This window comes from Notothenia coriiceps, unplaced genomic scaffold (assembly GCF_000735185.1).
Source record: "Notothenia coriiceps isolate Sejong01 unplaced genomic scaffold, NC01 NC01_scaffold00004049, whole genome shotgun sequence".
In the NCBI taxonomy this organism is placed as follows: Eukaryota; Metazoa; Chordata; class Actinopteri; order Perciformes; family Nototheniidae; genus Notothenia; species Notothenia coriiceps.
The window spans coordinates 410,720-423,329 of NW_011336750.1; the positions used below are offsets into that span (position 1 = coordinate 410,720).

The 12,610-nt window shown below is 42.7% G+C and overlaps 2 protein-coding genes across 3 annotated transcripts; one reads left to right on the plus strand and one right to left on the minus strand.

Moving 5' to 3' along the window:
* Positions 1-1,431: 1,431 nt before the first annotated feature.
* On the plus strand, positions 1,432-3,084 carry LOC104941864 (protein FAM181A). Its single transcript, XM_010767027.1, has 2 exons — positions 1,432-1,731; positions 1,862-3,084. Exon 2 carries the CDS (start codon positions 1,920-1,922, stop codon positions 2,691-2,693), a length of 774 nt encoding a protein of 257 aa, XP_010765329.1. The 5' UTR covers positions 1,432-1,731; positions 1,862-1,919; the 3' UTR covers positions 2,694-3,084.
* A 129-nt stretch (positions 3,085-3,213) lies between these two features.
* Positions 3,214-11,709, minus strand: LOC104941863 (ankyrin repeat and SOCS box protein 2). 2 transcript variants are annotated; one of them, XM_010767024.1, is made up of 9 exons: positions 11,131-11,210; positions 10,828-11,011; positions 6,253-6,422; positions 5,420-5,575; positions 5,083-5,328; positions 4,825-4,996; positions 3,861-4,464; positions 3,622-3,775; positions 3,214-3,494 (listed from the first exon to the last, which is right to left on the minus strand). In XM_010767024.1, exons 1-9 carry the CDS (start codon positions 11,138-11,140, stop codon positions 3,364-3,366), a joined length of 1,827 nt encoding a protein of 608 aa, XP_010765326.1. In that variant the 5' UTR covers positions 11,141-11,210; the 3' UTR covers positions 3,214-3,363. The 2 variants fall into 2 exon arrangements, with proteins under 2 accessions (XP_010765326.1, XP_010765328.1); XM_010767026.1 differs by lacking the exon at positions 11,131-11,210 and adding an exon at positions 11,522-11,709 and having other exon boundaries at positions 3,218-3,494.
* Between the last annotated feature and the right edge of the window lie 901 nt (positions 11,710-12,610).

Below are 12,610 nucleotides of genomic sequence, written 5' to 3' on the forward strand. Positions count from 1 at the left end.
ATACATTGTATGTCACATTAGTTTATAGCATTACTGTGCATCATAGAAGACCATCAACACTCCCTGTTTGCAGCCTTTTCACATTGCAGTTTGCCTGTTTAATAAAAAAAAAATGCAGCTTACAAATCTTTGGTGCAGCAGTGAAAAGTTACACTTATAGTTGTATTTTGGTGTGTGGCAGCTCCCATGACCCTCCTAAATTGGATTAGAGTGGATAGGTACATAAAGAAGCAAGTAAAATGTATCATTTGGTTGAGTGTCTATCAGTTAAATCGGCTCAATCTTCCAAACATCTGAAAGGCTGGGTAAACATCCTGTCCACCTGTCTTGCCACAAGGACAGCATCACATTGTGGGATTTATGGATGCCACTATGCTTCCTCTTTCTCCTTCACTTCAAAAGCACAGGAGTGGGGTGGCAGGCCAGGGGAGGGGAGCCCCATTGTTAATTGGCCTTTTCAGATGAACAGAGAGGTGAAGGAAAGAAGAAGAGAGGAGGACAAAAGGGTCCCATTGCCTCTTCAGAACAAGAGGGATGCACCGCCTGAAAAAGATAGACCAGCCAGAGCACATATAGACCTTCAGGGCTCTCCTCACACAACCTCAAACTGAGTGAATGAGGCAATCAATCATGTTAGCTGCAGCTCACTCCAAACAAATGGCCTGTAGCTTCCAGCCTGCAGATTGTTTTTTAAAAACCCTCTGTCCTGGTGCTAGAGTGGTTCAGAGTATATGCTTTAAGGGCAACATTCTGCACAAGTATGTGGTGTTACTTACCAGAAAAGCTTTTCCTCACATCTCAGGCCACTTCTGCTGCTGTTCAATGGGACGATAGGTACTCTTTTTCCACTTCAATAAGGGGATGAAGCTCAATTAGCATTTCACAAGTCCCCTTTCCTCCTCCATTGCAACCTTCCCCGCGGAGCCCATGCTTTCTCTGGGGATTGTCCTGTTTTGGGCCCTTGTTGCCGTTGGCAGGGTGACAGTATTCGAGTGTGCAAACTTGTGCTATTGTCCGCGGGCCAGAGGGAGCCATGGAGACCCCATAATATGACACAGGAAAATGTTTGCTGATGGCAATTCTATGGGCTTTGTCCGACTCTTTCTCCTTCATGACGACTCGATTTAAGTCTCTAAATGTTTGACTACAAATGCAGGAGTGCTATCCAGCTCCTTTCCCTTTGTCCCGCGAGGTTTGAATGAGTAATTCAGCCTTTGTGTCGCTCGATTGAGGGGGCAAACAGAAAGACAAGATTCTTGAGCGTTCAAGCCCCTTTCCATGGTTATGCACTCTTTAGATCCCCCCCCTCACCAAATCCTACAGCTGACATCACTCCTGGGGAGGGTATGAGGGGCTGTTAAAAAACTCAACATTAAACGCTTCAGAATAAGGCAGAATGCAGGTATATTTCCGTGAAACTTGCACTCATTTTATTTTAAGCAGACTTAGAATTTCTGGAGATATTGGGCCAACGCGCGGAAATTGTAGAGAAATATCACATCCCCTCAGCGGCTTTTTCCAGGTCTCCATGACAACAATTTGCAATGGTGAAGAATTCGATACCGGGGGAGGCTGATTGGGGTGCATTGTGAGGGGCCTGGGGTCGCTGATTGGTTCAAGGAAAGCACCATAACTACAAGGAGTTTATATTCATTCAACTTGTTGAAGTGCTCCTACTGCAGCCTCGACAGAAGTCTGAGCTTGGACTGTGGCGGGATTCATCCAGGAGTGGTGAGTAAAGGGTTATTATTACTAACTGAGAGGGATCTAATTTAATTTACACTTGAAAATATAATGTATATAAATAAAGAATAATGTGTAATTACGCATAGCCTAAGTTTGTTTTCTGATTTTCCTTTAGATGTTGATGGTGGACTACAACTCCAACATGGACTGATTTGATCCAAATCTATGCAAAAATGGCGAACGCGGACAGTGAGGTCAAGACGTTGCTGAATTTTGTCAATTTGGCCTCCAGCGATATCAAAGCAGCCTTGGACAAGTCAGCTCCTTGCAGACGCTCCGTGGATCACAGGAAATATCTGCAGAAACAACTGAAGCGTTTCTCTCAGAAGTACTCCAGAGTCCCCAGGTGCCACACGCACAGGTCTGCTGAGTTTGGGTGTGCAAAACCTGTGGGAGCCGCTAACCAGAGTGTGAAGGTCACAGAGAAGGCCAGCTTGGATGTTCAGTCTGCCGAAAAGGTGAGGAGCGCAACGGAGCAGGTGCCTATGAGGAAACGCCAGCTACCAGCCTCATTTTGGGAGGAACCTAAATTGACCCAAACTAAAGGAGACGACTCACATACAGGATTAAAGAAGAACCCTGCAGGGCCATGTGCGGGCAGTGAAAATGAAAATAAGAAGAGGAGTTATGATGATGACGCTAAGGTCACTTTGTCTGCGTCCAGTCGACGCAGCACTGCGGATAAAGACACTCTGAAAATGGACCTGAGCTCTCACCACTGTGTGAGTGTGTGCGGCTGCTGTCCCTTCCAGTACCACGGACACCAGGTCCTCCACAGTCACATTGTTGTCCCCCATCCTGCCCTTGGACTGTGGAGCAAAGCAGCAGAGACAGAGAGACCTGAGCATCCTTATGGACAGAAACTACACACGCACGTTGTGATCAAACCCATACCGACTAAACCCACCGTGCAGTCACCAATATTCAGTGTGTTTGGATTCATTTAATTACCCTACTAGTGGACCAGTCACACAAAAATGTGTAAATAGGACTAATTATTTTTGATTTTGTTATGTTTGTCTTAAACATTTGTATAAGAGACACTTCCTCAAGCACTTACTGGAGAGCAACATCTATTTTTCTTGTTTAAACCTAAAGGACTAAGTTGCACTTGCAGAATCACGTTCACTTTCATGCCAGTCTGATGCCTTCCAAGTTTCTGAACACTGACAGTAAGTCAAAAGGTTTTTACTTTCAGGTTTCTGCAGAGAATGATTGCTCTTTTTTTCCTGCAAATGAATGAGACCATCCTGTTTTAGTTTCTCTTTGAACCATGAGAATAGAATGTGGGACATAGATTGTTTTTTGTTTTCAAAGTAATTTTTGATAGTCACATTTGAAACAATTACTTTTATTTTTAAATAAATGATTCAACTTCCCTTCCTTTGGGCATTAGATTATTTTTGCTTTCATTGAGCATATCTTTGAAGCTACAAACACCCTGACGGACAGATTAAAGAAACTCATTGTCACGTTTCTTATGTTATAAATAGATATTTTATACATAGAGGATTGCATTTACAGATTGAAGATATCGGATGCAGCTAAAAAAAGAAACACAAAGGATAAATGTTGTCACATCTCTGATGCCGATATTGCTTGAAGTTCACTTTAAAGTTAGTCAGCCAGGCTTAGGTATCTGATCAGTCTGTCTGGCAGAGGTAGACTTGGGAGAGATTTCAGTCTGTGTCTCCCTATTTGTGTCCGAATCCTGAATCTGCAAAGGTGCATCAGTGGACGAGGTGACACTGTGGACAAGAAAAGGAGAAGAGATAAACAGGATCGTCCTCAGCATATTGGGCCACATTTGCATTGCATGATGAAGTGAAATACACATTTGCATGTCAGGAAGATAAGATTTTGTCAGATGCTTACATGACTTCCTTTTTACAGCAAGCCATTCTTCTCGGCTGTCCAACAGTTCAGTGAGCTTACTGCATAGCTGAATGTTACCAACATGCTCCAGCAGCAGGTCTATGATCGGTCCAGCCCATTGACACATAACTGATGTGGACATCCACTCACAGAACTGAAAAAGAAAAACAAACTTATAAAGAACAACACAAATCTCAGTTAATGTGAAATCCGGAAACTGTATTTGATTTTTTTCACACCTGTGTTTCTCTTTCTGACATTCCACTGCAGTTAAAAGGAAGCATATTGTCATTCTGTATTACAAATCCATTGTTGCCAACAGTTCTTATGTCTGATCCTGATGTTGTTGAGTGAGGGGCACAGCCGTATGTACAGGAAAAACAGGAGAGGGCATCACAGCCATTGTCCAAAAGGCACTTAAGTAGAGGCAGATTATTCATGCAGAGTGCAACAACAGCAGGGAACGTAGTGGCATAAGAGGGTAATCTGGCGCTGACATCGGCCCCTCTGTCCAGCAGTAGGGACACTGTGCTGACACAGCCCTGCCGTACAGCCATCAGCAGAGGACTGACCGGGTCTAAGCTTAGACTAGCCCCAGCGTTCAGCAACACCTCTGCTGTCTTGGTGCTGCCGTTGGCAATAGCAAAGTACAGGGCTGTTGCTCTTCTATCCGCATACTGCATGGAGTGACTGCTGGCCAGCCTGGCGTTTACGTCTACGCCTGTCTTGAGGAGCACAGCTGCCACCGTGTGTCTGTTGTGCTCTGCTGCCAGGTGGAGGGGGCTGACACAGCTGTGGCGGAGCCTGGCTCGACTTGTCACTGAGACAAGCATGGACACAATCCTGAATGCAAAGAGAGAACACAAAAATACAACATATCATAGCTCGATTCAAAACAACTAAAGCTGTCTTCAACCAATAAATTATAATTTGACTAACACTGATACAATTGTGTTAAGTAAATCTTGTATTAAACTGAGATGTGCTCTTAAGTCCTCAGTCATTCAGTAAAGAAAAACATATTTATCAACTTAAGACATCTTAGTCGATTAAGATCAAAACAACCAATTAGTTGATTAGGGGGGCAGCCAACAACAAAAATGTCTACATTATTCCCACACATTTTGTAACTGAATTTAAATTGTACATCTTGACCAATGTTGTCTCTTAAAATAATGCTTAATTAACAAGGTCTCAACTTACTCATGGTGTCCATATTGGGCAGCAATATGTAGTGGCAGCAGTCCTGAGTTATCGGGTTTGTTGGCATCTGCATGTTTAGTCAAAAGCACTGCCACACTTTCCTTGCCTCCATTTTTACTAGCCTCATGAAGCGCTGTGATGCCATCGCATGTCTGCATGTTCACATCTGCACCTACAGAACAATATTGTCACTTTACAGCCTTAAAATGGGGATCAGAAACGTGTAAAGGACGAATATTTGGAAGAAAATAAATGTACCTTTCCCAATAAGGTAACACAGTGCCCTCATCTGTCCTCGCTGAGCTGCTACAATGAGAGGTGTGACGCTGTAGGTGTTCGATGGGTTGATTGTGGCCTGTGCACTTGTTAGGATCTCACAGATCTCAGTGTTGTCCCTGGATACAGCCTCGTGGAGGGCCGTCCAACCCTGACCACACCGCTGGTTCACAGTGGCCCCGTAGGAGAGAATGAGACTCACCATGTCCACATTCTCCAACTCACAGGCTACAGAAACAGACAAAACGCTCAGCTGTTATACAGTTACCAATAATGTGTTTTCCTAAGTCTATTTTAAAGATTGATTTCACAGCTGTACCTTTGTACAAAGGGGTTTCTTTGTTCTTGCTGCTGATGTCGGGGTCGGCGCCTGCCTCCAGAAGACACCGAACACATGACAAGTGTTCACACGACACAGCGAGCAGCAAGGCCGTCTGCTCCTGCAAGGTACGCTTGTCTACCGTACCTGGATGAGCTGGAGCAGAACATATACATATCACACAAACAGTCAGGTGTCTGGGTTCATTTCGCATAACAGTTCTATGAAAAGATAAATGTTTTTGTTTACCACTAAGCCCATGTGATTTAAAGGTCACCTATTAAGCAAAATCCACTTTTTCATGTATTTTATGCATAAACATGTGTCCCCTCTGTGTAAAGAGATTCTGAAAGTTTCAGGAAAAAGATTAGCTCACTTTTTGTCCTGATCGATTTATATAAAAACCTGTCTGAAAATGAGCCGATCAGATTTTGGCCACTTTAAGATGTCATAACGATTTTTTGGCTTGTGTAACCATTAGCCAATAACCAACCAAGGTTACCCCCCCCAACCCCCCGCACCTTATCACCTGAATCTCCTCCTAGAGCACCATTGTGTTCTTTTTAACCAAATATCTCTCAGAGGGGCGTGGGGAGTGGCTCCTTATTTTCATCTAAAGTAACATACAGAGAATCAGCACTTTTGAAACAGGGCTGAAATAGAGGGGTTTATAGGATGCTACAATGCATGATCTGTTTGGTATGTCGAGCCAAACACGTCAGAGACATGTTTTGTATATATCTGAGATCTATAATATAATGATGAAAAACAGTATAATAGGGCACCTTTAAACTGAACATATGCACTGTACAGTAGTGCCTTTAATTTCATACCCTTCAGTAGGATCTTCAAGCACTCCGTCTGCCCACAGAAGGCAGCATCATGCAGAGGTATCCACCCATCTTTGTTCTCCTTCAGCAGGCTGAGAGGAGTGGATGTTGCTAGATCATTAACAGCCTTCACATCCCCTCTCCTGACGGCAAAGACCACTGGCTCAACATCCCTTGAAAAGAGAGATAAACAACACTTTCATTGAATTACACTTAAATGCAATTAAGGCAGACATCAGCAGAGCTTGAGGTCTGTAGTTTTCATGATATCATGGATTTGTAATCTTTATAGGTGAATATCTCGATGATTTAACCTAAATAAGCTAGCATGGTATTAAATCCATCATGATCAAACATGTCATATTCGTATACAATTACACAGAAACCTGAGTTGTACGCAAGGTATACACACACACACACACACACACACACACACACACACACACACACACACACACACAGCAGCACCCATATCAAAGAGCCCCCCACCACAAAAGACTCACTCCGGCTCTGACAGTGGGTCGCTCTGACTTTGTCCTCTCCTGCTATCTCCCCGCAGTCGCGACACCGCATTATTACATTTACCTCCAGCATTACGGAACTGAGATAAGTATTCCGAATAGCTGAATTTCGTCATTACTGATGATAGATTTCTCGGCAGTGTCTCCTCTCACAGCGGAGCCGCGTGCAGAGCCGAGCGGGGCTCAGCTGTGCTGCCGAGGATTATTTTGGGACTGTATTGTCAGGCGGCAGAGTGACCGTTTATCCATATATGTCAAGAGACTCGGACACCCAGAGATAAGGCAAGCAGCACTGGAGATAAAGCAGCCTGAGCCGAAATGTCTTTCTTTGCATGAAGCCTTTATTACATTGACCGCCTGTTCATTAAACAGCCAGATAATAAAAAGCACGAGTCTTAAAGGGCACTTTGGGAAGAATAGGCCTAGTAGAAGAGGGAAAACACAAAACTCTAGTCATAACAATAAGTACTATAGAAGTAAAAGATAAACTCATCACAATACACGAGATAGCTCTACAAGGCACTGTAACATGCTATAGTTGGCTATATATTCTAGTCCTGTAGACAGGGCCGTCCCTGGTCAATTTGGGGCTCCAAGCGACATTGTGAGATGAAGCCCCCCCCCCCACCACGGGGGAAAAATTGTTTTTATAAAATATAATTCCTGTTTATTATTATTACTATCTACACAGTTACTTTTTAATACAGTGAGGTAAATGGTAAATGTGCATGTATGTCGTTCAGTATGCGTTTACAGGTGAATACGTCGGCATTTCCTGGATGCAAAGTCTTCGATAAGGCCATCGTATGACAGCTGCTGTGCCAACTGTGCGTTGATGCTTATGATAGCCAGGGCACTTAAGCGCTCTTGTGCCATTGACGACCGGAGGTACGTCTTCTCAAGCTTCAGTTTGGAAAAGCTTCTCTCAGCAGACACAACTGTTACAGGAAGAGTTACTGCAATGCGGAGGGCAATCCAGAGATTTGGGTACAGTTCCTGTAACTCACTTTTGTGGAGAAATGACAACATCTCCAGAGCAGTTTTTAATATGATGAATGCAAATACACTTCTTCTACTAATAATAATCATAATCAATTCAATAATATGAATACTATATTATTTTATTATAATATAGTTGTAATATAGTCAAGACAAAACAGGCTTATTACACACTCAAAAACTGATATTTCTTAAATCTGTATTCAAATGTAGTTCCCTCTGTCAGCAATGTATCAACAGATACACACACATTTCTATCAATATTTCTCTGTGTTGTGGTTGACATGATGATGACTGTTAGGAGTTCAGGGGAGAGGCTGAGCATCACCATGAAATGTGCAAATTGACATAAAAATGAATTAAAGGGGGAAAAAATGCTACATGTTTTTTAGGCTGTAAACTCTAACGGCCCGTCCACACAGCGGCGTGCGTTGATGCTTGGAGGTGGGCGTGTCTGAAAGCTTGGGGATTTTTTGCGAGCAACACGACCAACAACCAATCACATGAATCTCCCGCCCCCGACATACAGAGCAATAGCAATGTTAAAACGAAGGCCTGTTTGGGGATTTTATATCCAGTTTACTTCGTTTTAACATTGCTATTGCTCTGTATGTCGGGGGCGGGAGATTCATGTGATTGGTTGTTGGTCGTGTTGCTCGCAAAAAATCCCCAAGCTTTCAGANTGTGGAGAGAGAGAGAGGGAGGGAGGGAGGGAGGGAGAGAGAGAGAGAGGGAGGAGAAAACCTGAGACTACACAAACAAGGCGCTGACCGCTGCGCAAACAACACCCCCGCCTCCTCGCTCCCTCCCTCCCTTCCTTTCTTTCCCTCTCTCTTTCTCTCTCTCTCAGGAAGCTCGTCTCTCACTGCCTGTGTGTGATAAGCCTGGGGCAGACCCCTGGGGCTCACTCACACACACACACACACACACACACACACACACACACACACACACACACACACACACACACACACACACACACACACGCACACTCACGCACACTCAGACGTGCGCAGAGACACACCAATTTATGCATACCGCCCGACANTAAACTGGATATAAAATCCCCAAACAGGCGAAAACCTACCAGTTTCACCCACTGTCTCTGCCACCTCCCTCCATGCCTGGCTCCTCCGGTTTGTATCCCGGTAGATGAACAGAGACTGATCATACAGCACCGGGTGATTCACTACCGCTATAATGAATTTTTCCTCCATTTTTTGGAATATGAGGAAATGACCTGCGTAGTCTCTCCCAGAATACACACGGTTTGATTGGCTAGCGCTTGTACTGGCAGATTTGCATAAACGGGATTTCATTGGCTGACGCTTCTGCCGAGGTGCCAAAAGTTGAACATTGCTCAACTTTTTAAGCGAGCAACGCCAGCAACGCGTTGCGTCGCTTCCCAAAAGTGCAGTTCGGTAAAAAGTGACGTCGCCCCATTCAAAGTGAATGGTGATGCGTCAACGCACGCCGCTGTGTGGACGAGCCGTAACTGTTATGTAAGCCAACTAGACAGACAGTTGATCACTCTTCCTCCTGTACATTAGCAGATAAAAGGCATAAAATACTTGAATAAAAGGTAAATAAAGGAGAACATGCGTGGAGAACTGCGCACAAGCCGAGCTCATAAACCGAGGCCCCCTGCGCGAGGCCCCCTGCACAATGTGAGGCCCCATGCAGCCTGCATAATCGGCCTGTAGGGAGGGACGGCCCTGCCTGTAGACCACGTGTCCATAGGGACTATAATTCAAAGGTTACAGTTTTCAGTTAGTCCTCCTCAGGTCCTTTAATCAAGTAGACAAGGGCCGTTGCCAAGATTTTAGAGGCCATGGGTCTAAATTCCCCCACCTACCAATACACTCTATAGAAAATAAAATAATGTTTTATTGCAGGTATTATTACAAAAACCTTAATGTTAAAGGTGGGGTACGTAATTTATTTCAGAAAACCCTTTTTGTCATATTCCATGGAATGCTCTTAACATCCCGATAGCAATGAATATATTAAATGCTTTGACAATAAATACATGAAAAATGCATCTGTGGAATCCGTAGCGCTGTAAAAAGCATGACCAATCATTTTAGCCGGCCCGTTCGTGTGTGTTGGAGGAGGGGCTCTGTAAGGAAGTCTGAAGGAAGAGGCAGATTTTTTTCAGCTGTGTACTTTCAAATTCTAGCACACTCTAGCTGGTTTCTCCAAAATTACATACCCCACCTTTAAGTTCTGGCTTTATATGAATCTGCAGGAATTACATTTTTTAAAATTATTTTCCATAATTATGCTTCCATAAGACGGTTCATAATTACTATTGAGAAAACTGAGTGACATTTAGCAGAATAGTTTGTCTGGCAAAACTAAAACGTATTTAAGGCAAACCATCCCATTCCCAAGTACATCATTATTTATGTTCATGACTGCACGGCATACCTCATGAGCTTCATGTGTCTTACCAATATTTGTTGTTTTTTTTAAATATGAAGCACATGATACTAGCTTGTAACCATACACATTCACTTACAGCAGTCTTCAGTTTCTCCACTAGAGGGACCTGTTTTGTCTTTGACAATGGCAAGACATTGAAATAATAGCAGCATTAGTTTATATCTGCAGATTTCCATGTCAGCTTTTGTGGCAGAAAAAAATGGCTGTTGCAAAATCAGGCAATCTGCTGATACTAATGGAAAAAACATTTTGGCCACATTTCCCTTCCTGAATTGGCTTTGACACTTCATCACTATGTTTTTGTCTTGTGAAATAGTCCTCTATACTGAGCTAAGCCTCCACAAACTCTCAAGTTTCTACTTCAAATCCCAGAGAAAAATGTGTTTTGTTGTTTCCTTCGCACTCTTTTCCTTGATTTAATGTAATATATAGGCTACAGTATGAATTAGCATAACCACATTACCACATAAAACAACGTATTTAAGGATTCAAAGGGGATTTCTGAGGGATCGTTTAATATTAGCACGTGCAAATAAATACCATGGGTATGTGCATACTGTGGAATTTTTCTTATAAAAAAGTGACTTCATAAATTAATCTGACAAATCCTCACCTGAGCAAGTTTGATGTTGAGTGGTCTGAAGTGTGGAGACTCAGGGAGCAGACAGCCAGCCTGTGTTTGATATCATTGTTTAGTCTCTTGTAAAGAGACCTGGATCTGCTGACTGTAATCATCACGGGAGGAGATGTGTTGTCCAGTTTGAGGACCGGGACATCCAACAGTGAGCTGCTGTCCTCTTCACAGAAAGGAAGAATAGGATCCAAAACAACAGATCAATAAACCAAAGTCAGAACACTTACAGCAGCAATTGTAAAAACAGGTTTGCAAAGAATCTAAAACCAAAGGATAACATACCAACATGCATAGTAGATTGCACACGTTCATACTGAATTAGAGACCAAGCTCATTTGACAGAGCTGAGAGCAGCAGCTCAGGCAATGAAGATGGAAGCCTTTTAAGGGCATGTTCAACTGTGTTTGATTCCACTTGATGCTGCTGCTCTAGAGGCTACGCTGAGGTCAGGTTGTGTGTCGTGTAACAGTCAGTTATCCAGCAGAAAGTTGGCACAAGAATAACACATAAACCTGGACTTTATATGTTCAGCTACGACTAAGATCAATGGAATTTGAATGTTGTATGTAATGCATACACAGAGATAGAGTGAACATCTGAGCACATTTGAATGAGTATGTGTTTAAAACTGTTTAAAAAGGTGTAAAGCTTTAATTCAGAGACTTCAACTCACCACATGACAGTGTTCCTCATCCTCGTTCACAGAAGCTGCTTTAACTTTACAAATGTATCCACCTCTGTAACAACAACAACAACAACAACAACAACAGTATCCTCTGTCGTATCAGCCCCGATTGTTAGGAAGATGAAGTGAGAAAATGTGCACACAACCCCGACAGATTCTTTTTGTTTCACAATCCCTTCTAAGGACGTGTTCTAAAATGCTTCCTGCATCTAAACTGGAAGTGGCGTCTTCTGGTTAACGTGACACAAACAAGTCTATCAGCTTATCTATTTACAGCTGGAGGAACTAAACAGTGATGACAAGCTCTGAGGCTGTTTCTAAATGTCTCTGGAGCCCCACATATTTTGGCAAACAAAGACAGACTTGATTATTTAACTATATTTTGAGAGTTGCACCAGTATTTTATTCAAGGTAATACTACAACAAGTCCAGCCAGTACCCACACTACGAAAACACTAAACACAGTGTTACTTGTTACTGTAAATCCTTACCAATGTGTCGCTTTATATTTAAGATATATATATTGCAGATATATTTATTCAAACTAAAAGATATATAAAATCCATATTGATCTGTCTACCTACTCTAATGGAGTGGACACAATACTAGTAACACACAAAATAATTTAACCTCACAACTAACCCCTCCTAAAACACCAAAATGTCAATGAGCACTTCTCTGTTAAGCAAATTTAGAGCGGCAGTTGTTGATTTTGAGGATAGTGGAAATACTGAGTGGTCCTGTTTAATAATAACAAGTTAAATCTTTACAATCTGGCAAGTTCTCATAACCTCGTAACATTACCAGCATGGTTCTCTGTTTGACTGTGTAATTATAGACCTTTTGCAAAGACATGACTTGTTTTAGTAGGTGTGACAAAGTCTTCATTACTAGGCTAGTTAACCATGTCCTTGCCACATTTAAGTGTCAACAAGCCTTGTCAGTGTAGTTTTCCTGCTATAGCTAGTCAGATTCTCTTCTGGGAAATGTTGTTTATTGGTATAACTAATGCAAATGAAGCCATCGTTATTGTTATTTATTTACCATGTGCTATATCCTGTTGAAGAATGTCCAAAA

Excerpts from the sequence above, each read along its gene's own strand:
- LOC104941864 (XM_010767027.1), top strand. The coding sequence starts at position 1,920 with ATGGCGAACGCGGACAGTGAGGTCAAGACGTTGCTGAATTTTGTCAAT.
- LOC104941863 (XM_010767024.1), bottom strand. Across the intron at positions 4,997-5,082 it reads GTGTTACCTTATTGGGAAAG|GTGCAGATGTGAACATGCAG; the intron begins GTACATTTATTT and ends ATTGTTCTGTAG. Across the intron at positions 3,495-3,621 it reads TGCTGTAAAAAGGAAGTCAT|TGTCACCTCGTCCACTGATG; the intron begins GTAAGCATCTGA and ends TCTTGTCCACAG.